Source organism: Rhynchophorus ferrugineus, unplaced genomic scaffold, assembly GCF_030347505.1.
Source record: "Rhynchophorus ferrugineus isolate W39M unplaced genomic scaffold, kcgeb_rfMv2 rfM7, whole genome shotgun sequence".
Lineage (NCBI taxonomy): Eukaryota > Metazoa > Arthropoda > Insecta > Coleoptera > Curculionidae > Rhynchophorus > Rhynchophorus ferrugineus.
In genome coordinates this window covers 14245318-14269578 of record NW_027472586.1, presented here as the reverse complement: position 1 = coordinate 14269578, position 24261 = coordinate 14245318, and the positions used below count along the sequence as shown (strand labels likewise).

Below are 24261 nucleotides of genomic sequence, written 5' to 3'. Positions count from 1 at the left end.
AAACTTCCCTGCATATGTCTCTCAATTTTGAATGATGAATCTTATTGTTCAATTTTGGCTGTGTTTTTTTTTGTAAGAATTTAATATTTCAGCTGCAATTTACAAAAGGAAACTCGGTCCCTTATATTTTTAACTATTAATTCATGTGGAACCCAAGTATCGAGCTTCTTTTGATATCCAGTCTTACGTAGATGATTCAGAACTTCTTTTTTGCTGATATTTAGTTCCATAGCGTATTGCGAATATAAACCACCTGTAATTGTAAATATTGTAAATATAACCACCTGTCTTAACATTTTTCAGAATTGTATCGACTTTTTCAACGATTATAGATTGATATTCATCTTTAACATCGAAATGTCTTGAAAAGACAAGCCAACTAATTTTATCTATATAATTTTATCCCTATAATTATAATTTTAAAGGAAATATAAAGAATTGTAACTAGGTTACAACTCTGTTATACACAAAAAATATTGATATATTGAAAAATATGTCAGAACAAAAATTACCTTTCTCCTGGTATTCAAACTCAAGACAACTACTGAAGTCAAGTTTGTTTAAGTATTTGTTATTTAATATATTAAAAAATATGAATATTTTAAAAAATGTCAAGATTTATCAACAAACTTTCAATTACATCTTCAGTTCTGGACGCCGTCAAATTGTAAGTAGAATTGGCAAAAAGGAGACAAACTGATTAAAATTTTTTTATAACATCTTTATTAGATACGCTTAGTACAATCTTAATTTACAATTAATTTATTACTACTTTTCCTATGTACTTGGATTAATTAACAAGCAAGACGAGTGCGAGAAAATAAATACATCAGTATGTATTCCTCAATTATAAAGTTATAATTATTTATTAATTATTAACTTATAGCTGTAGTTTACAGTAAATGTATATACTTTATATAAGTTCGTATGGTTTTGTTCGCTTCAATCTCCTGACATCCTGCGCGCTGTCCAGCAGTTGTACTGCTTTCACGTTAGTGTGATTTAGTAATCTTCTTTCGTGTTTCAAGGCGAAATCTTGGATAGCTTCGCAAATCCATTTGATTTCCAGGTCATCGTGCAGTTCTTCATTGGTTACATAGCGATAGGCATTGGTAATCAATCGAAGAATCTTGTTTTGACAGCGTTGTATGACTAGTTGATTTGAATTTTTAGTGCAACCCCATATTTGCACCCCATAGGTCCAAATTGACTTTATAATAGTATTATAGATAAACGTCACATAACCAAGATGGCGCTGAAATATAAGCAGATATATAAGAAATATTTAGCTGAAATTCAAATTGCGGTTCTAAGACATCTGTCTGATTTGCCAGATTTTGCATTTTGTGATTTCTATTTTTTGAATTTCGAAAACATTTCCAAAAAACCAAGAATCCAATTTCATCCAGGAGAAAATATTGATATAATCGCATAAGTCTTACTTCGATAATATTCGTGCAGTCATCTGGTTGAGAGCTTTTAAACTGTGCAAGAGTTGAATAACTTATTGGATCAAGTTTTTTCAAATTAGCTTTTAGTCAACAAAGTGATAACCACTTCAGGAAGTTGTTCAACCATGTCAGATAATTTTTAAACATTATAAACTCAACGATAACATGTTATTCTTTATTAGTTGAAATGTATAAGGTACATTTTAAAGATATGAGAGTCATACAATTTGTAATTATTAGGGATTAAAAACGATTACATATTTGCAAAAGTATTTAACAACGTTTAATCCGAGGCGATAAACCTGATAAAAAATCGAGAGGCTCCTATAGGGAAATATTATTTGATTAAGTATAACTGATCCACATTAATAGTATAATCATTGTGTTGACAGATAATTTAGAAATGTTTGCTTCATGATTCAAAAACAAAATCGACGTACACAGGAATTAAGAGTTTATAGCTTAAAGCAATCACTTCACTCAATAAGTCTCGTATCTGATATATAGATGAAGCCACTACCTAAACTCTAAACTACGAAAAAAAAGGATGCATAACAATTTGACGTTCATTTTAAGATTTACGACGATTTTAATGGTACAACTTCTGTTACGAATTATAAATTTGCGGAATGGAACCGAATTTGGTGACTAAAACTAGCCAACGTTTCGCGATCGTTGCAGATTACATCTTCAGGGCAGCAGTTCTGATACTTGTACTCTTTTAACCAACGATCAGCCTATTAGAACCTTGTTTTTCGTGATCTATTGAATATGTTAATTAAGAAACCAGAATGGTGCGCCAGATAGGGTCGGTTTTATAGCCCTTGTCTTTGGTTATATTATCTTGGTGTTTTCCTTGATGTTTTCTCTCAAAAGCATTGGATATTGTTGCATATTTGGTAGATATTATTTATATCCTCCAAGCTGTATCAGTTTTGAGAAAGATTACATTTTGGGGAATCTGGTTAGGGCGTGATGAACAGTCAGTAAATTAAAGTACTTCCGGATCGATAATCTTTTGGTTGGGCGATGATGTGACGTACCCTAAAGATATGGTATATAGGGTATTAAATAATTATATTATGACTTGCATCTGATTTTTGATTTTCGGTTTTTGTCCGCATCAGGTCCAATTTGTCTAATTTTATAATGATGTTGAACTACGTTTCGCTTTATTTTGCTGACTATAATTTATAACATGTTTATAAAGAAAACATTTTTTACATTAGATAAATAGACACACTAGCAAATTTGGTGTGATACATACATGACACAACCCTTGACGGATCCATATGATTTTCGGATAGCAATAAACTCCATTAGCTCCATCTATTAGTTTACAAGGTTGGTTTAATTTTAGTGAAAAAACGTTTCTTTAGTTATGTTGATAATATAAAGTTGGGTGAGATAGTTGATATGTTATGACTATCAGAAGATAATAGTTTAAAAATTATTTGATTTAATTTTTGTCGCATTTGCCTGCACATAAAACAACACATAAAAACAGTTTTCAGTGTTTTTACCATTACCAGTACATACACCAGTACCAGTACATTTCATTATAACTACAACTACAAAAGATCACACATGTCTTATTGCGAATCTTTTAATTTCCTCTATAACAGTTGGAATCCGACAGTTTCGAATTACAATAAGTCTGCATTCATTATCATGGAACTTTTTTGGTATTCCAGATCGTCTTTTGTCATTGACATCAAATTATTTTGTTTTTTTTTATCGTGGAATCCAAAACCGACAATCGGGATATGACGGAACAGCTTCACTATAAGTGCCTATAAGATTTTTGACAAAGAAATTTAACCGACTTCAAAAAATAAATAGGGAAGTCACTAGAAATTAAAAAATAATGAAATTTATATTTTTAACACAAACAAAAAACATTTTAAGATAAAATATGTACATAATAATTGTAATAACTAAATAAAAATAAACAAAAACCTTATTTAACCTATCTACTACGCGTATTTTATTTTCTACTATATACACACAATTTAGCTGAATACCTACCTAAACCTATTTATCTATGTACAATATTATTTTAATTACCACCAACTGACTACTTTGAAGTCGGTGCCGAACCCAAATAGTAATATTAATATAGATTTGTTTGGTTGGTAATTTAATTTTTAATATATGTCACAAAATTATATTATAATTTTTGTATTGTTTGGACTCCGACCGACTCTTTTTAGTGTTAGATATTTTTCAATAAATTACGCAGTTATATTATTTAATATTGCAATGGGTAGGCCAAGTAAAAGTACAGAGCATTTAAGGAAAAATAGCAATAAAGAAACATTGATTGAAAATAAGGAGCTCTTCAAGCCCCGGGGTCCACTACCTAGGCTAGGTGATTTGACAAATATTCTAACTAAACAACAACAAAAAGTTATTGTCTGGGAATCGAACCCGCGACCTCCGTTTGCGAGCTAGACGCTTTAATCATTACACCATAGAAGCAGTCTACAATATTTCTACGGGATCATATATGCTATAGTAAAAGTACAGCCCTTATGAGGAAAAATATGAATAAAGAAACAATAATTGAGAACAAAGATACGTTTGAGGGCCCGGGGTCCCCTACCTAGTCTAGATGATTTCACAAATGTTCCAATCAAACTAGAACAAAAAAATATATTAGGAATAGAATCGGCGACCTGTGAGCTCAACGTTCCAACCATTACACCATATAAACAGTGGGTTGATATGGTTAGTGCTTAAAAAGTAAACTTTTAGACTGAACTACTTTCGATTTTTCGTCAGATCAGTTCAGCAATAACATTATACCCAAATATCTGATTATTTTAGATAAAAATATGTGGAAACTTTGTACGTGCTTTTGAAATTTGAGCGTTTCTCTCGATTCCCCCCCTTTTCCCCCAACAGATCCAATGGGACCACCTCGGAAGTGCACTCTTTCGAATAAAAAAAGGATTTTGAAGATCGGTCCATAATGGGCGGAATAATATATATTTTTTTTATTACTCTTCGTGAGTCCACAATCTGCCCTATTGGCAATAAGTATTGTTTCTGTTTATATTATATATACATGGCATGTAGAAAATCACTTCATTAAGCAATCTTCTGTATAAGATATTATCTTAATTAATTAGTCTTATTCTAATGCTTATTCTAAACTCTACATATGTCCAGTAATCAGATCAGGTGGTGTTAAACGTTTTAGTCTACGCACTTCACTATCACGTCGCATATTTAGCTGATTAGCGAGTACATTGGGATGCACTGACACTCTTTCGAAGTACACACAAACACGTTGGATTACACTCGTTATAGGTTCTAGAGGAATATCGCGTTGTATCACTTTATTTGAAATATAGTACGGAGCATCAACAATGGCACGCAACACCTTATTTTGGAACCGTTGAATGATGGATATATTAGATTTGCTAGCGGTACCCCATAGTTGAATTCCATATGTCCAAATGGGCTTGAGTATAGACTCATACAGCAATACCTTGTTATCTAATGATAATTTGGATTTGCGCCCAATGAGCCAATACATTTGATATAATTTTAGTCCTAGTTGTTTCCGTTTAGAGAGTATGTGCTTCTTCCAGGTTAGGCGTCGATCTAAATGCATACCAAGATATTTAACATGCTCTGCTTGGGGGAGTTGACGATGATTGATATTTACCGGGGACATGTTCTTCTACGCAGGGTAAACGTTATATGCGTGGATTTTGATTCATTGGCTTTAATGCGCCATGTCTTCAACCATAATTGTATTTGCTCCAGGTGAGGCGGAATAATCGGCGAACATACATTTAAAAAAAACCTGTTCGCATGATCACCAATAGAGATCGCTAAACAAAATACATGAAAGCACCTAATACTTTGGAACACGCCTTGTACAGATAAAAACATTAATATAGAACATAAAATTAATGCAGGTGCAGCAGGATATGAACATTTGTCATTGTTCGAACACTAATTTGAATAATGTAAATCTCTAATGGACCATAGTCGCGTAAAATGATTTATACCGAGCAAGCCTTTAATTTTTAGGGTCCTTAGGCCCGTTAACAAGCTTCATATCAAGGTAGAATTAATGGATCCAATTTTAAATCGCCAAATTACAGACGCGCATAGACCGAATCTGATCGATACAATAATCAATTTGCAATAATTAAGAGACACCCATCTAATATAATGTGCAATTTAAAGTGACGGTGGCGATGGGTTCGCGGTGTCCAATAAGCGTGAAACAATCGTTATCTTTAGTTAGAACGATCATGCCATTCATGTCAGATGCAACGAAATAGTTGTACGGTCTCCAAGGATTTCTCCATTGTTTCGTGGGTTTTTCTTTCGTTCTGTTGCGCAACGTCGGTTATTTTTAACTTTTATGACCAGTTTACGTGATGCAATATTAAATGGGCTACCTGTTGATGTTGTGGTAAAGGAAACGTTGTTTATGCAATCGGTTAGGAAGATTTGTTTTCGGAGAACGAAATGAATAAATCTAGGATTTTAGGAAGTCGATTTCATTTAGTGCGCAAATACAATTCTATCCTTTTTTTTATAAATAATGCACATTACTTTATACAATTAATTATATTATATTTTTTAAAATTTATTAATATACTATTACTAGTTGTTGTCGACTAACTTACAATCTTTCTCTACATTAACTTAAAACTAGGTATGAAACTAGGTAGGATATTGATCCTTCCTTAGTCTGTAATGAAATAAAATAAATGTTAATAGAACTTTTTAGTATTTTTACCATTTAGTGCACTTCTGTACACAACTATAGAAGATCACATGGTTTGGTTCTCTTGAATCTGCGTCCTAGTTCACGGTTGTCCAAGAATTGCAGCACATCGGTGTTTACATAGGAGTGGAGTCTTTCCTCATGCCTTATTGCGAATCTCTTAGTTTCCTTTATAACAGTTGGAATACGAAGGTCTCGATGTAACTATAACTGTTCCTGTAGGATCTGGATGCACTTTATTTTCTGAAATGCTTAGTATTTTGTTGATATCGAAATATCGATTGCACAACATTCCCTTATCTGAATTCCATATGTCCATATAGGTTTTAGTATCTACTTGTATATTAGCAACTGATTATGTAGAGATTTTTTGAATTTTAATTCGAGTTCTTGGTTCGAGGTTTTCGTTTAAGATTCATCCCTAGATACTTACATTGCATTGTTACTGTAGGTAATAGTATTATTAGTATTTATTGGTATATCAACAGTTTGGAAGTAGGTGAAATTAATATGCATTGATTTACTCTAGTTGCTTTTATTCTCCATATCTGAGTCCACTTATTTATGTTGTTGTTTGCGTGTTGTAATTTTCTGGTGACTTCTTCGCTATTGCAAATATCACAGTCCCATCAGTAAATTTAGCTATAGTAACATTTTCTATTTGTGGTATATCATTTGTATAGAGTAGGTGAACAACCGGACCCAAAATACTGCTTTGCGTACACCTGCTTTCTTTCATTGTTGAGTAATCTTCTTCTTGTTTAACTCTAAATACCCTGGCTGGGATATAGGTGTTTAAGAGTTTGAGGTATTGGCTCGGCAACAATTTATGGAGTTTATACGTTAGTCCTTTATGTCGTACTTTATCAAGGGCTTGCGCTACGTCCAAGAATATAGCTGAGCATTTTTTTTCTCTTCGTAAGATTTAATTTTTTCAACACTTGTTCGGTTATAACCATACAGTGAAATATAAATGTATTTATTTGAATAAGTTCGGAAATTCTACAGTTAGTTAGTACACACAGTGAGAATGTCGGAGTTTTGTTTAAAAGATATTCATTCAGGTTAATTGGATAAAGTACCTGTGACCATTTTAACTGTGCATTGATCGAAAAATGTCAATGTCAATATGCACATTTTGTAGCATAACATCGGATGGGAAGTTCTACGGGACCTATCGTACTCAAGACTACTTCAGACCCAACTCCAACCGTCTACCGGCTTTTCGCATCGGTGGGGCATGCACGGGAATGGTTTAACTCAAAGGAGAAGCTGTTCTTTTGAAATGGCATCTATAAAATGTCTAATAAATTGATAAAGCGTATAGAATCAAATGGTCAATATTTGAATAAATACATTTTTATTATCCATTGTTGTTCGTAAAATTCATGTTTATAAAATTCCTATATTCATTTCCCAAAATACCATTTTTATATCTGCATTTTTATAGCTTTATGACGGTATTTTGGGTCTGTTTGGCAGGTCAGAGTTTCGCTTTCATCGCCGCCGTCTGGTTTCTAGTTTATTTGGAGAAGGAAAGAACCCTTATAAGTGGCTATTGGTTCCAAGAAAAGGTGAATAGCAGATACAGTATATTTTCAGAGTGGGTGTGACATACCATCTTAAATAGGGCTTCCAATACCCCAGAGAGCGACTCTGTACAAAATGCTTGTCCGTCCAGTTTGCTTTTACGGAGCATAGGTGTGGTACAGGAACGCCTCTGAGAGACAACTTGAAAACAACAAAAAAAAAGACAACAACAAAAAAGCCCGCGCGTTACTCAGTGTCCTATGGTTTCAGTGTGAGGTTCTCCGTAGGCGCCATAGAACACGATGATAATCTGATCAAATCCCTACCCATCCATAAACCCCGGTAGTTAAACCAAATACGACAATCCCAGTCGTAACCCAGGGTCTTTGTCGCCCGAAAAACTTTTCCATCCTGAACCCGAAATGACATCGCAAAAGACCATTTGGTTCTAACTGGTCATCCTGTTAACAATTATAAATAACGTCCGTTGTAAATACTTGGTAGATACGTTACCATTTTGTTAGGATTCAGTTTTTAGAACAAATTAAACTAGTAAAATACATTAAATTTTTCATAAATCAAATTGAAATGCGCTAGTCTTGTCGCATTTTTGTCTCGTCTTGGAATGGCTATACAGTGGATCGTCTGGGGCTAATACGCATAGTTCCAAGATGCGTCACCTAGGTAAATGTTATATACAGCTTTTAATGCACCGCGATTGTATTTTTTAACTTTCTTAATACCAATTGAGACGAGCATATTTTTGAGCTTTTGATAAATTATGCAGCATCCAACATAATAAAATGTTTCCAAACATCCTAATGCTCAAGTTTGCCATGTCATTTCGGGCACAGGATCAATGTTTTCTAGCATAAGTGGTTTTGGACTACACTCACGACTTTCGTTCCTAAGTGAAGTGCTGCCATGACTAAATTCGTTATACCAACGTTTCACAATAGCCAAGGATAGGGCTTCATCGGGAAAAATCGAAGTAAGTTGACAGCGTCAAAAGTAATAAGAAATAATGACACGAAAATGTTCACAAATGAAATCTATTATTTCACTTAGATAAAGTTTTCAAGTTATTGTCGTATTGACGAAACGGTCTGGAGATGGTTATGGTTATAAAAGTCAAACTCAAAAATTGGAAACGTCAAATGGAGTCTAACAACACTTGGCAAAATTCAAAATATCAAAATAGCAACCCTCATAAAACATCTTTCATAGGTAACTTGTTTATTTTGTGCATGGTAAAACAATGATAGAATACTAGGGATGAGAAACTCATTCAACAAGAAATAACTATGTTAGGAACAAAAATATATCGAGATAATCAATTGCTTAAACTCCACACTCCACAAATTGCCTGAAGGTTAAAGACTCTTACACTCTCAAGTTAGATAAAGATTATGGAATAATCTATTAATTTTCCAATAAAGAGACTGATAATAATACTGAATAAAAGGGCCGATTTAGTTGCTTAATTTGACACCATGCCACTGTTGTTTTTTTCCCAAAATTAAATTTCCACCAAGAGGAACAGTACTTTAGACCGTTAAAGCTGAGAAAGAAAAAAATAACACAGAGAGATTTTCAGTATTGTTTTTTAATAGTGGAATTTTTACCATCTTCTTGCCGTGTCAGTCTTGTTATTTTATGGTCGTCAGATCTCGAATATAAATAACACCGATGTTTTGAGCATTATTTCTAGAATTTACATAAAAATTATCGTGACATTTACGGAATTTGTTATTTAATTCTTTAAACAAACCGCGGTTCCACATAAACTAGTGACGCCATTCGCTCACTATGTCAGTTTAGGAAGACCCATTTCTTTCTCGAATAACAGCTGTCGTGTCCAAATATTATAGTGCGTTTTTTTTTGTTGCCGAAGAAAGCCACCGAGCGAATTATTTTCGCAGATTTTATTTGTTCTGAACTTGACCCAATTCATGTTCAGCTTTTTGTTTTCGTTGAAACTGTTGAATACCACCGAGCGATGATTTTTTATTCATGAGCAGTCTTGAGACGTTCAATGATAATGTCGATGTGGTAATGGACGTGTTTGGCATTTGAGCCGCTTCGATTTAGTATTCAATGAGTTTACGATTATTCTGTTGTTGTTTTAATCTGAGAGAAAGTGAAATAGTTTGGATGATAACATGTGGTTTACTGTAAACCTTGTTGTTTTATAGTGCTATTATTAAACTATGTAATATATCTGTGGAATTTTCTTGTAGTTATTATCGATATCTTTAAATGTTGAGACAGTTTTCTGGGCCGAACGAATGAGAATGAGAAGTGGAACAGGAAAAAGCAATAACTGAAGATGGAAGAACATCATTTTTATTTTACTTCGAAAACTATTTTATTTTATGGAAAGAAGAGGCGACTTGTTGAACCAAACCCCTATGTCTAGATACCTATGTCAATTCAATTAACCATTCAGTCAACATAAAAACAGGGGTCGTATCAGTCACACGATATAACATCTCCTCCCTAAGGAAACGATAGTTTATCCTGACAGTTTATAGTTGTAGTGGCATTATTTATGAGTATCGACTGTATCTTCGTCCGCCAGTTTGCCTTTTTTGACGACCGGAACAGCAGTGTTGTTATCCAAATTTCTGTATGGAATTCCATACTCTGTACAAAATGGTTTCAGAAGTGTTGGTGACTCCAAATTCCAATAGTCTACGGCTGAGAAACTGAGCTACTGCAATCCGTCTTTCTGACAACTCTGGAAACCAAATGAAAACGTACCTGAGCAACCAATTTTCAATGACAGGGGCGAAATTAAAAATACACATACACTTCAGTTAATACTACTGGCAGATAATATTAGGGGTAATTAATTATGCCGAGGGATCATAATACTGATGAATAATAATACCGATAAATAAATGTCCCGACAAGTAATGGTACTAATCATAATGGATGGTTTTGTTATGATAATATAATGGACAATGACAGTGGTAGTCAATAGTAATGACGGAATAACTATGATAGTTAGCAACAATCGTAGTCTATAATAGTCGATAACAATGACGGACAATCATAAAATACAACGAATAGACAACAAATAACATACAATGGATATTAGCAATAATTAATTGCAATGATAGACAAGCTCGGATGAAGCATGACGTGTCCACACGGTACTAAGTGAAGGTAACACGCGACATACCCGCTTTGACCGTAACACTAACAATAATGGACGTGCAATGAGATCAAGGGAACCAGACACGCGAGATCCTGCCACTAGGTTTAGTAGGCCTCGCTGGGGTAAAGCCAAAATCTTGTATAAATAAGCAATACTCGCTTTTGTGCACTCACTTCTAACTCTTAACGTACAATGCGTATGAGGGAAATACCACCAAGAGCCATAAGGAAATAGAAAATAATAAATGAAATTTGATGAAATTCAAGCTGGCCAGCACAAAACACTATATAAACAAATAAATCTTCCTTAAATACATTTTTACACTAAAAACTATTTTATTTTACGAAGAGAAGTGGCAGCGATAAGAAACCATACTGCCAGGTCAAATATATTCTATTATAAACCAAACACCTATGTCTAGAGGTCTCACTCATCATACCGTTCAGTCGACATAAACACATCGTGTCTCGTTTCTTTGAAGACACAGGGCCGTATTAGTATCCCAATATAACTTATATTTCCTAGTAGTAGTTGTGCAAATTCTAACGTGATTCATTCAAGATCATTGTAAAATTCTCCATCAACGTTAATTGAAAAAGGATATGTTAGCATACACAACGTTTCCCTAAAACATTTAATTATCATAATTAAATTACAAATATATTAATAAAAGTTCACCAAGAATTAAAGGTCTTTAACCAAGTTCAACCTTTTAACAAATAAAAGCACTGTCACTTCACCAATTACTGTTTCAAATCATCAAGCGAGACTAAAGTCAATTGAAATAAAGCGTTACTGTCTCGTATCATTAATGAAAGTAAGTCTGTACATGTACAGTTCACCTATAAACAGACCGTACAAGCACCCAAAACATTAAATAACGCTATCATTCCATATAGCAATAACGCTAAATATCTTGGAATGAATCTCGATGCAAAACTTCGCTGGAAGGAACATATAAAGAAGAAAAGAAAAGAACTGGAATTGAAATATAGGAAAATGTACTGGCTAATTGGAAGAAAATCACAATTATCAGTACATAATAAATTTCTATTATATAAGCAAATACTGAAACCTATATGGACATACGGAGTTCAATTATGGGGATGTTCTGCAAAGAGTAACATAAATAAAATACAAATTTTTCAGAACAAAGTCCTGAAAGGTATTGTGGGTGCACTCAAATACTATAGGACTAATTATCTACATCGAGATCTTCAGATACCTACAGTCTTTTTATATATCATTTTACAGTTAATTATATAGTCACAATAGTTTGTAGGCTAGCGTTGTAGTAGGTAGGGTTTTATTATGTTAACATTGAATTCTTTTCCACACCATCTATAAGGAACAGTTCTAGGCGCGTTTTTTTTTTATGTAGTGGTATCCTCCGGAAGCCTAATCCACCTAATTAACAATCGTACTTCAAACTTATAAAATTTATGTTTTGCAAGCCAGTCCTTAATTATAGCCTTTGTTGATGTACCTGGGGGTATTTTTTCCACCAGTGTACGATTATATGGTGCATTCCCCATAACAGTAACTGATAGTCAACAGTGGATTTTTAAACCAAAGCAAGAACATGATATGATTCATTTCTACGTAGTGGTCGCCTTTGGTATTGGAGGAAAACACTAACTCTGCGCTAGGAATAAAACCAATCCTGTTTGAGAAAATGTGAAGTAATAATACTGTTTGATTGTAAAACGAATTTACTGCCTGCGATAGGCAATACATTCGACAGCGTGATGACGTGAGTTCACTGTTATTTTAAATAGACTACTAATAGAATACTAATATACTTTGATATTCACACTACGAAGAATTATTAGTTTTTCAAAAAAATAGCGAGGGCGCATACTAGCATACATATAAAAGCCCGCAGAGTTTACCAGTTCGGCTCCACTCGAATATGATCGACATGCCATCGTGAACACCAACGCTCAGTAGTATTTTTTTTTTAATTCGGTTATATTATTATATATAAATATACATTTTAGTATTATCTTTCAACATTAATGCATTAAATATATAAGAAATGCATTTATTATTGAAAGTTTTTTAAAGGTAAACTACTTTAGGTAAACTTTTTAAAGGTAAACATTTATACCAAAACTACTAACAATTATGTTTATCAAGTAAATAACTAAAATAACAATAAAAAAAATGTTTAAAGAATAAAAGGTCATATTACCACATATTTAATTGCATTAATTGGTAAACACCTTGATACTTATCTAAATTTAAAATAATTATCAAATTGACCATGTGTTCAAATTCCACCAAACCATGGATTCAAATTACATTAAATTACATTTCAACCATATAACGTACTAAGTAATGGTTTTCCTTCCTTCCTTTTCCTTTTCTTTCTTTCCTTCATCTTTTAGTCTATTATATTTTCAACCTAAAATACACAATAACAAAAACATAACAAAATATATGCCTTTTTTGGCATAGGAATATAAAATGAATTACTACTTCTAATTTTTTTATTGCTAATACTTTTTGCAGTATTGACTTGTAGAAACATACAACGATTCACTGTGTCGATATAATCATTTATATCACAATTACCATATTTTTTGTTTTTCTATTCTACTCATGTAATATTTACTATAGATGGGTCTGATTAACAGTGGGTATTAACAGTTACCAACTGCCCCCAGGGAAGAGATATTATATATCTAGCAACTACATAATCAGTTTCCAAACTTGGAGGAAGCACGTATTGCCAAAATGCAAAAAAAACTTTGTCATAACAATATATTGTTTATTTTTCGCGTGTTGATAAAATATTGCTTTTTGAAGGGAAAAAATACAGTTGAAGCAAAAACTTGGCTTGATGCCGAGTGTCCTGCCCCACTGCCCCAGGAAAATCAACCATCAAGGATTGTTATGCTAAGTTTAGACGTGGTGAAAGGAGCACCGAATACGGTGAACGCAGTGGATGTCCAAAAGAGGTTTTTGACCCACGAAAACATTTAAAAAATCCAAAAATAAAAAAAGATTTTGGATGACCGTAAATTGAAATTGAATGAAATCGCAGACACTCTAAAGATATCAACTGAACGTGTACATCGTATCATTCACGAATATTTGGATATGAGAAAAATCTGTGCAAAGTGGGTGCCACGCGAGCTCACTCTTTACTAAAAACAACGACGAGTTGATGATTCGGAGCAGTGTTTGAAGATGATCAAACATAATAAACCCGAGTTTTTGCGTCGATATGTGACAATGGATGAAACATGGCTCCATCATTTCACTCCGAGCTCCAAAGCGTGGGAAAACGCAACAGTCGGCTAGCAAGATTATGGCGTCGGTATTTTGGGATGCGCATCGAATAATTTTCATTGACTACCTTGGAAAAGGAAGAATCATCAACAGCGACTATTACATAGCGTTATTGGACCGTTTGAAGAACGAAATCGCCGAAAAACAACCGCATTTGAAGGAAAAGAAAGTGCGGCTTGACCAACACAATGGACCGTGTCACAAGTCAGAGAAAATGATGGCAAAAATCCATGAATTGGGCTTCGAATTTCTTCCTTATTCACCGTATTCTCCAGATCTGGACACCAGCGACTATTTCCTGTTCACAGGTCTCAAAAGAATGCTCGCTGGTAAGGAAATTTTCGTGCTATTTTGAAGCAAATGACAAATCGTACTACAAAAATAGCATCGAAAAGTTGGAGGGTCGCTATAATCAGTATGTATCACCCTTGAAGGGAATTATGTTGAATAAAAGAAACTAATTTAGGCAATAAAATGTGTTTTACTATGGTAGGCCGGGGACTTTTCAATTGACCTGTTACTGTGTGCACTTGTAGTGGTTGTTTCGAAATCCAAACTAAAAATCTGATATTTTATAAATGATTCAATACGTTTTAACAGCAGTTTCCCAAATGACTATGCTCAAAACCTGGATGGTGAATAACCTCAACACCTCAATATTTTTTCCTAGACATAGCTTCCCGTATTTCCCTATTCGTCCAGAGGGAATACTCACGGAACGCGATCAAAACAAATCTGACCTTACTTCTTGTTATGGACTGGGCGCCCACGTGACAACAACAATAAAAAAACGGGTCTGATGATGGCAAGTAGGTGGTGCGAGATTGAGTGGGTAGGTTTTATTGATGTAAGCGACTGCGGAACTATCGATGTGGTAAACAAGAGCGACGCTCAGGTGTTTGCGATTGTGATTTTCGCGAACGTTCGAAGGAAATGAACGAGATCGGTTTGGGCGGAGGCTTTTTGTGTCGTAATTATCATAAACGCGAAGAAACTGGGTTGAGATCAACGATCTAACGCTGGACGTGGAAACCACCTCTTATTCAAGCAATAAAACAGCCGATGTACGTCATCAAAATTTATGACGTCAGCACGAGCATCAACTATGAGTTTTAGTTCATTTTGGCTATGACTATATACTATTATCAAATATAATTTATTTTAACTTTATAGAACATCTGCTGTATGTATTAACAAAGGACTTAAACTACAGTTAATTATACAGCTATAATAGTTTGTAGGTTAGGGTTAACTTTTTTCCACGCCACCTATAAGGTTGAGTTTTAGGCGCTGGACTAATCCCTGAGGGGGGACCTAATCTACCTAATCATCAATCGCATATCCAAATAATGCATTTGCTTTTTTACGTTTAATTCTTGTTTCCTTGATTGGTGTGTTTCCTTGTCAAGTCATTTTAGTATCACTGTATTTCTTTTATTCTTCTAAAATTATTGTGTACATTTTTCTTGATAAAATTAGATTTAATCACTGCATTCTCCCTAAGTCATTTGCCATATCTGCAAAACAATTAGTCCTCATATTATTTCTATCTAATTATCTAATTCATTATCTCCTCTCATACATTCTAACAAAATATGCATGTATATTCTGAATAATTTACACAAATCTTTCACACTCTAAAATACAATTTTCTACAGTTATCCTATATTAATTATATACTCATCTTTAGTCTTTAGTTGTTAGTTTAGTTATCAATCTGTCTTGGTAATTATCAGCATTGGGCTATACGGCCACAACGAAAAAGTTTCATTCAGTTACTGTCATTTTCGCTATCAGAATCACTGTTCAAGTCAATTACTGACTTATTAATGTCTAATCTATCCAATAATTGTTCATGATTCCACCATTTGTCAATTTCTTCTTCTGTCTGTCTGATGGTGTTTATCCAAATCGAAGGTATTATTGTAGACAATGTCTCTTTCTAAAAGTCCAAACAGTTCTTTTTCGTATATCCCTTTCGACCTTCATGTCCATTGTTGTAATTCTTTGCCACGCCACATATCAGTTCGATAGAATTAAATTCGCAATGATAGGAAGGAAGAAGTAATAGTCAGTGACCATATTTTTTGCCTCCTGATCTACAGCGTATTGTCTTTTAATACGCATACATTTCATTTATATTTGCCGATTAACAATAATATACAATACAATGCAATGCAATGTTACAAAGTCTTGAAGTTCCATTAGACCTTATTTAAATCATATGTTTCCTAACAATTTATAAAGGGATGACTTATATCTATCAAAGTACTGTATATCCCTAAATTCTTTATGGATACTTTCTAGACTAACAGTTTTTCAGAAATGATTGTGTTAAATTATGTTTATATCGAAAAAACTACTCAGTGTCTTCATACATTTCATAAATTTTATCTCGAATAGAGCTAACGTCAAGGTGATTCTGTTTCGTCACCCGCTTCGTATGTGGACTCTTTCTTTTCTGTGAAAGCAACGTTTTATTGTTTTTCATTTTCTGAGAAATTTTAGCCTTAGTGCTTATATTAATAATAGATGCAGCTGCAACGCGCTATTTTTAGCAATTCCCAATAAAAAATACTGTAACTTAATATTTAGTAGATTAAATACCTATCTCTCGAACGCATTTCGCTTGCGTACCATTATCTCGTTTCCGCTCGAAGTAATTAAGAGAATCAAGTGATGCTGGTTTATAATATTTAATTATTGTCACCAATGTTTTCAAGAATTTTCTAGATATTTCACAACAGAGTCGGCCAGTACCAACAGAAATCGAATTGATAGGAGACTTTAACTAATAAAATGAGAGTCGTAGATTAACCTGGCAGAAGATATCTGGACCGAGTGTAAACAACTCGACAGCAAAATCCGTAGTAAAGGGTTGCCACTTAATCAATGAGTGCAAAATGATGGTATACAAAGCCATCATCAAACCAATCTGGGAATACGAGAGCAACAGTAACATTGAAATATTGGAAAGATTACAAAGAAAAGTTTTAAAGAATATACTCAATATTCTAAAAAGGATGAGCAATAAGTACATGTAGATCTAAACATGAGAACAGAAAAACAGGAAATAAATCAGCGTACTATAAAATGTCAGAGGAGTATAAGGACAACAGCACGCGAAGCTCAAGAGATGCAACATCCCTAGATAAATGTTTCGTTTAAATTTGTTTAAATGGTTTTATGGTACATTGAGTAATTAAAAGACCGTGGGGATGTTGTGCCAGGTAGGATAGGCCTTATTATAACCTTTGTCTTTGTTGGTATTGTTTTGCTTTTTAAAAATCTTTTGGATGTTTCTTCGCAATTACTCTCAAACCTTCATCGAACTGAATATTATCGCCGATATCTATCCAGTGTTCTGCCAAATGGTAATGTTCATGACATCTCAAACATCGTTCTTCTATCATTTACAAACAAAAAGTACAATGTGTGAGTTACACAGTTAAAGTACAATATAACCATATGAATTAGTTTTAAAGGAATTTTTTTTTTAAATTTGAAGCTTTATGGTGAAAAATCAATTCACGGATTCCATCTTGAAAGAGCGATCTATATTTTGATGCTATCCACGAATCGGCCTATTTTTTGGTGTCTTCATAAGAAGTAAAGCGCTGCTCAGACAGGTCACGACTCGTATGTCGGAATAAATAGTAATCAGAAGGGGCAAGGTCTGGAGAGTACGTCGAGCTTTGTCATGCTGAAAAATAACAGTGTTGTGTCTTTGCTGGTATTCGGGCAGTTTTTCGCGCAGCACTCGGCTTAAAAGTATCAGTTGTGATCGATAGCGATTCCCATTGATGGTTTCAGTACGTTTTAGTAAGTCATAGTATACCATATCAAGCTGATCCCACCGAATATAAAGCATTAGCTTAGAGCCATGGATATTCGGCTTTACCGCTGATGTTGATGCATACCAGATGGTCTCCATGATTTTATTCTCTTTGTATTATTGTAATATCCACTTTTCATCACCAGTAACAACACAATGCAAAAAACCGTTCCGAAGCAGCATTTAACGCATAACCAAATGCGTTTCAATGTCTCTTGGCGTCAATTCATAGCGCAGAAAATATCCAAGCTTTTAGATCATTCTCACGATCTTTAAGCGATTGGAAAGGGTTTCTTGTGTTATTTTTTGCTATTTTTGTCTTTTTGCGTTTTACACGGAGTAATAAGCGGTTCAAATCCTCGTTTTCACTTTTTTTTTGGCTGTCCAAAATGATTACCAGTATTCACATATTGAAGTCGATGGAGCAGTAAAAGAGTAAAACTTCCCGCAAATGCGATTACCCGGTACATATCCTGAAATTTTCAACGAACTGAAAAGATGTTTTGTTCACACTTCGACGAAATGACAAATGTCTTCAGTGCTTCAATATGAAGTTGGTTGTTACAAATATACCCGATGGTAATTCTGTTAATTGTAAATTCTTTAAATTTAATTTATACACCCACATATTTAATATTATGCCACTGTACCTTGGTTTCATCATATATTATGTTGTTATTGAAATAGTGACTTATTAGCGGTTATTCATCCTCCATGTGGACATAATCTTATTAATTATTTAAATAACGAGACACTTTATTAATATTTTCTCAAAATATCGATGAATCCTACCAACGGTTTCTGTTATGCCGCGGAACCTTGAACTAATATAAACAATCGTCACACCCAGAGGCGAGAAGAAAAACCTAATCCACCTCAGCAATGCGAAAAATCAAACAAACAAAGGCTGGCCTGGGTGGGTGTCAAAGCACCAACCTGTGTCGTGATACGAATCGCATTTTTTTCCTGGCATCGCCGCGCACAAAGAACTGCGGGTCGCTTGCGGTTCCTCTGATTATTTTCACGTATAGAATTTGATTTATTTGCAGACGAAACTGACGATCCCTTAAGGAGGATGATTGACGAGTATGGACGTCATAAACTTACAGGTAGGTGGTCCTGCGTTGCGAAACTATGGAGTATATGGAGTAGATGGAATCTGTAATCCCGTAATTGAAAGTTTCCCCTCTGGCGTAATATCAGTTTAATCTTTTTTTATTTAAAGATTACGTGGAACATATAACTAGTTTTTAACCACAACTGTCTATAGTCTTTCCAATAAAACAGCCAATACACGTCATCAAAATGTATGACGTCGCAGTGTTGCCGTATCTAATTTAAGTTTCTGTTTATTTTGACTGTGACACAACAAAATAGTAACGAAAATAAATTAGTACATCTAGTGCATATATTATCGAAGGATTTAAACTACAGTTGATTATACAGCCACAATAGTTTGTTGCGTCGCAATGTTGCCGCATCAACTCTTAATTGATTTAATTCATTTTGGCTTTGACACAATAAAATTTTAATATAAATAAAATAATTAAACAAAAATACTGTTATCAAATATAATTTATTTTAATATTATAGTACATCTAATGCATGTATTGTCGAAGGACTTACAGTTATAGTAGTTTGTAGGGTAGGATTGTGTTTTATTATATGTACATTAAACTCTTTTCCACGCCACCTATGATGTAAATAATCCTAATCAACAATTATTTATCTAATTTTTTCCAATCCGATACATTAAAGAGCATATTTATTTTTTACGTTTAGTTCTTGTTCATCACTGTATTTCTATTCTGATTTTCCAGTTAGTATTAACTATCTCCTAATAGATTGATCGAAAGACGAATAGATAGATCCAAAGACGAGTTGTTTTTTTAAATTAATAACATCTTCTTCAACACTGCTCTTCTTAGCACGTATGTATGATTCTTTGCTAAACCCACCAAACCATGGCAGAACTTGATCGTAAATTCTGACCATGTTTTTGCTTGACGTTGTAGTAAGTCAGGACTTTCTAAGCAATTGCTTCATTTGGCTAATCCATCACTGGCCTCTTGTTGTATGTATTATCTCTCTGCTGGTGCCTATCACTGTAAGTTCAAACAAAACTGAATCAACCATTCACAAAACTGTCAACTACATTGTGTCAACACTAAATGTCGACTTTCTAATGCCATGTATGTATGATGTAAACCGATCGAACTTTTCTAGCGCCATATACAATTTATTAAAACCATCGATTGGAACAATAATAGATTTCTTTTGACTAGACCTAATAAGTATATTTTAGTAACTATAAAAAAATTGAAAACAATCAATGGTATAACCCCTTAAGTAATTATACTATTTTCATAAAGTTACTCCCCTGCAACAACGAAGTTTAGAATGTGCCCTTTCAATTGAACAATTATTAGCTGTACGGTATTAGCTGTAAGTTGGTCTAAAATAACTATGTTCCATATGTTTTAATAACTTTTTACCTTGTACGTTGATATATCAGAATTTAGTCCTTTAAATTCAGCAAATAATCGAATTATCTGTTATAAAGTGTGATATGAATTTGTGATATGATGCACATAGTTACATGTACGTAATTTTATCTATTTTTTTTTAAATTTTAATATCTCTTTTTATTGTATTTGCTTTGAGTAACAACGTGTAATTATAGAAATAATTATATTTTGAAATACAATAGGATTATTTGTTTCATTGTTTTGTGATAAACATTTAAATTAATACCATTAATATTATTATATATCATATAGAAGTAACATAAAAAATAATACAAACTATTTGAAATTCAAGTATAATATAAACGGTTTACTAATTAGTCACAAATTAGTCAAATATTTTATCACAATAAGGATTGATAATTGTGGTACTGTATTTTTCAACATAAATTGTCTCTAAATTACAAATAATTTACCCACTCATTCAATTTACATCATTGAAATAAAATCAAACATGTGTTGTTATCAGGCATTGGATAACTCATAATTAGAGAAATTAATAGTTTTTCATATTGCAAAATGAAACAATTTATTAATATCTACAAATTTGTATTAAAATAAGGTATTTATAATTAGGAATCAACATTTCAATTGTTTGTTTGAAATTTGATCAACATAAAATGCCTAAATTACCAAATGATTTAGCCATTCGAATTCAACTCGAACATGTATCGAACGTTGCTATGATGCATGCCTTCTTTTGGTTGACTCACAATTGGAGAAATAAATAATTATTCAAGTACAATAGGATTTACATTAACTATAAGAAGGCAAACAGCATGAACTCTTTACATATATTTAGAAATGTATTTGAACAAAAAAAAACAATGTCGAAGAAACCATTACGCTGTTGGTGTCGCAAGACTTCGAATATTCTTCACCAAATCTCGTCTCTATCAACAAACTACCGCAGCCCCTCTGGCCTCGGATAATGTCACTTTCTGTTATCCAAAAGACCGATGTCGCCACAGAAGTCTGTAAGGAATTCGTTCACCTTTCATTCGACAGACCTGTCTAAACTATCGTAGTCTGGGTCACTGGATTTGTTACTCAACTGAGCGTTTATTGTCGCATCTTAATCGAATAACTTCATTTCTATGAAACTAATGAATTAATAATTGACGTACCTTCTCAAATATGTTTTTATTTCAAGACATTGTAATTAGTCTAAAGTCATAATTTTTTAGTTTATTACCATTTTTTAACTGATAATTATGGCAACACGGTTACTACAACAGGACACTAGTAGAATGCTATCTTTTAGCTTGTTTATCGTAAATCATCCACACAGATTCACTTTGCGCAATATTTAAACTGAAAAGCTTGATGGACATTGGTTCCATTCCGTGATATAATTTTCATTTTCCTCTCTTCTTCTGAAGACACAATGGAATGCAATTTATAACAGATTGTCCAAAATATTCATTAAAATCTTACAATTCAGTTTCAATAATATATTCCCTGTTTACCATCGTGTGTATTTATATCATTGCTTAACTAGTTATCAGAATGACGCAGATTTATTTGTTAAGCATAGAAGAATAGAACAAGTGTTACACACTGTTGACTGGTTAACTAAATAAAACAGGACTTAAACGCCAAAAGATATTGTTCAGCTGTATTCCTAGACATATCTCAGTATGGCATACGAGATTACAGATTAAATTGAAGAAATTTCTCCCGCATCCGGATTATGAGTTACTAAAATCTTACCTCACAGTCGTGATTTTACTGTAAAACAAGGCGATGAACATATCGAATTACATGCACTATATTCAGGAGTTCTGCAAGGTAGTATACTGGGTCCAGTACTATATTTTCTATGCACATCCGATCTACCTACAATAAAAATAACCACTGTGGAAACATATGCAGACGACACGGCAGTCTTAGCCTCTCATGAAGATCCACCCATAACATCAATTAACCTACAGAGTATGCTAAATATCTTGGTATGCACCTAGATCGACGCCTAACTTGGAAGAAGCACTTACTCGCCGAATGGAAACAACTTGGACTTAAACTGTACCAAATGTATTGATTTATCGGCACGACAACTATGTTTCAAATGAGGTGATACAACGCGATATTCCTCTAGAACCAATAACGAGTGTAAATCAACGTGTTTGTGTGAAGTACTTCAAAAGAGTGCCAGTGCATCCCTAATCAGCTAAATATACTATGACATTGCATAGACTAAAACGTCTAACACCATCCGATCTGATTATTGGACATCTGCAGACTATAGAATAAGCCTTATAATAAGATTAATTAATTAAAATAGTATTTTATACAGGAGATCACATTTCTACATGCCATGATTATATAACATAAACATAACAAATAAGTATTGCCTTCTGGGCGTGGAACTACTAAGAGGGATAAAAAAATTGTTATGTGGTGAACCCAGATATAACAGATGTTATGGACAATTTATATATATGAAGTCGGAGAAAAAAAAGATGAAGAATCAAAAGAAATGTTGATGAAACGTTGATTACAGACGACAATAACACGCGAGAGATATCATGATCGAAGCCAGAAGAATCTTCAGAAATGGTTGAAAAGCCCGCGTTGATACCGAGGAACGTGAAGCTAACTGTTTGGTAGAATTGGAACGAAATTCTTCTTGAGCTTCTGGAACTTGACCAATCCATTAATTTGACTCTATACCGTTAATAACTAATTAATGATAATCACTACATAGTATAAAACAAAGTCGCCTTTTCTGTCCCTATATCCCTATGTGCGCTTAAATCTTTAAAACTACGCAACGGATTTTGATGCGGTTTTTTTCAATAGATAGAGTGATTCAAGAGGAAGGTTTATATGTATAATACATGCATAATATACTAAGGCAACATTGCTAATTTTAGAGGTTTCTAACGTGATGTCGTAAATTAACCTATTTTTTTAGGCTTATTTAGCAATTAGCAAAAACGCTGCCTAACCCTACGAGTTAGATCAAATTAATGTACTACAGTATTGTACACCATAAAAAGGTCTACAAAAAAGTCCGCGATGGTATATGTTTATCTTTTAGGGATAACCCACATTAACCATTTTTATTGTTTACTTTTTACGTAAGAAAATGGCTTATTTACGAAGCTATTTTAAGCAATATGGCATTAATCCTTATCGAATTAAGTACCTTAAATACAGTGTGCAATTAATATAGATCAATATGGTTCCTTACAGCATGTAAATTAAACAAATATTTTCGGAGATATTACAAATTTAAAATTTGCGTTTAAAAATGTGTAATGTAATAAAAATTGTATGAATTTAGATATTCCAAAGATAGCAGGAAATCTTCATAGTAAGTATAGGGGAAGAGGAATTGTTTTACTCCAAATTTAATGCGTGCAGGCCAAGGGCAGTAATGAATGACCCAAAAATACTGGATCGATTTTAATCATGTTTTCATTGAGTGACATAGGCATATATATTTTATGCCCGTGCAAAGTCGGAGCGGGCCGCTATGTTTTTATATACAACGTTCATATTTTTTCTATAGTGTATTTAATTTAGTATCAGCATTGCACCCGAGCGAAGCCGGAGCGGGTCGCTAGTTAATAAATAGGAAAGACGTTAAATCTCATCAAGACTAAAATTGAAAGAGTTTTGCTTGGGATTTTTAACGCTTTCGCCAGTTCTGGTACCTGAAGAACGGTTCTAGTAAAGCTTCAAAAGAGCTTTGTAAA

At 33.5% G+C, this 24261-nt stretch overlaps 1 protein-coding gene and 1 long non-coding RNA gene across 29 annotated transcripts in view; both read left to right on the top strand.

Moving 5' to 3' along the window:
- Positions 1-24261, top strand: part of CLIP-190 (Cytoplasmic linker protein 190) — a 63680-nt gene that overhangs the window by 19810 nt on the left and 19609 nt on the right. For 15 of the 28 annotated variants that reach the window (XM_076410136.1, XM_076410132.1, XM_076410135.1 and 12 more), the window contains exon 2: positions 19082-19141. The exons of the other annotated variants lie outside the window; for them this stretch is intronic. In XM_076410136.1, coding sequence (XP_076266251.1) covers positions 19082-19141 — 60 coding nt within the window. The remainder of the gene's footprint in view (positions 1-19081; positions 19142-24261) is intronic. 28 annotated transcript variants of the gene reach the window in all.
- Positions 4000-7974, top strand: LOC143199960 (uncharacterized). The gene is made up of 4 exons (XR_013006590.1): positions 4000-4196; positions 4324-4429; positions 5234-6776; positions 6832-7974. It is a non-coding gene; the product is annotated as an uncharacterized LOC143199960 (long non-coding RNA).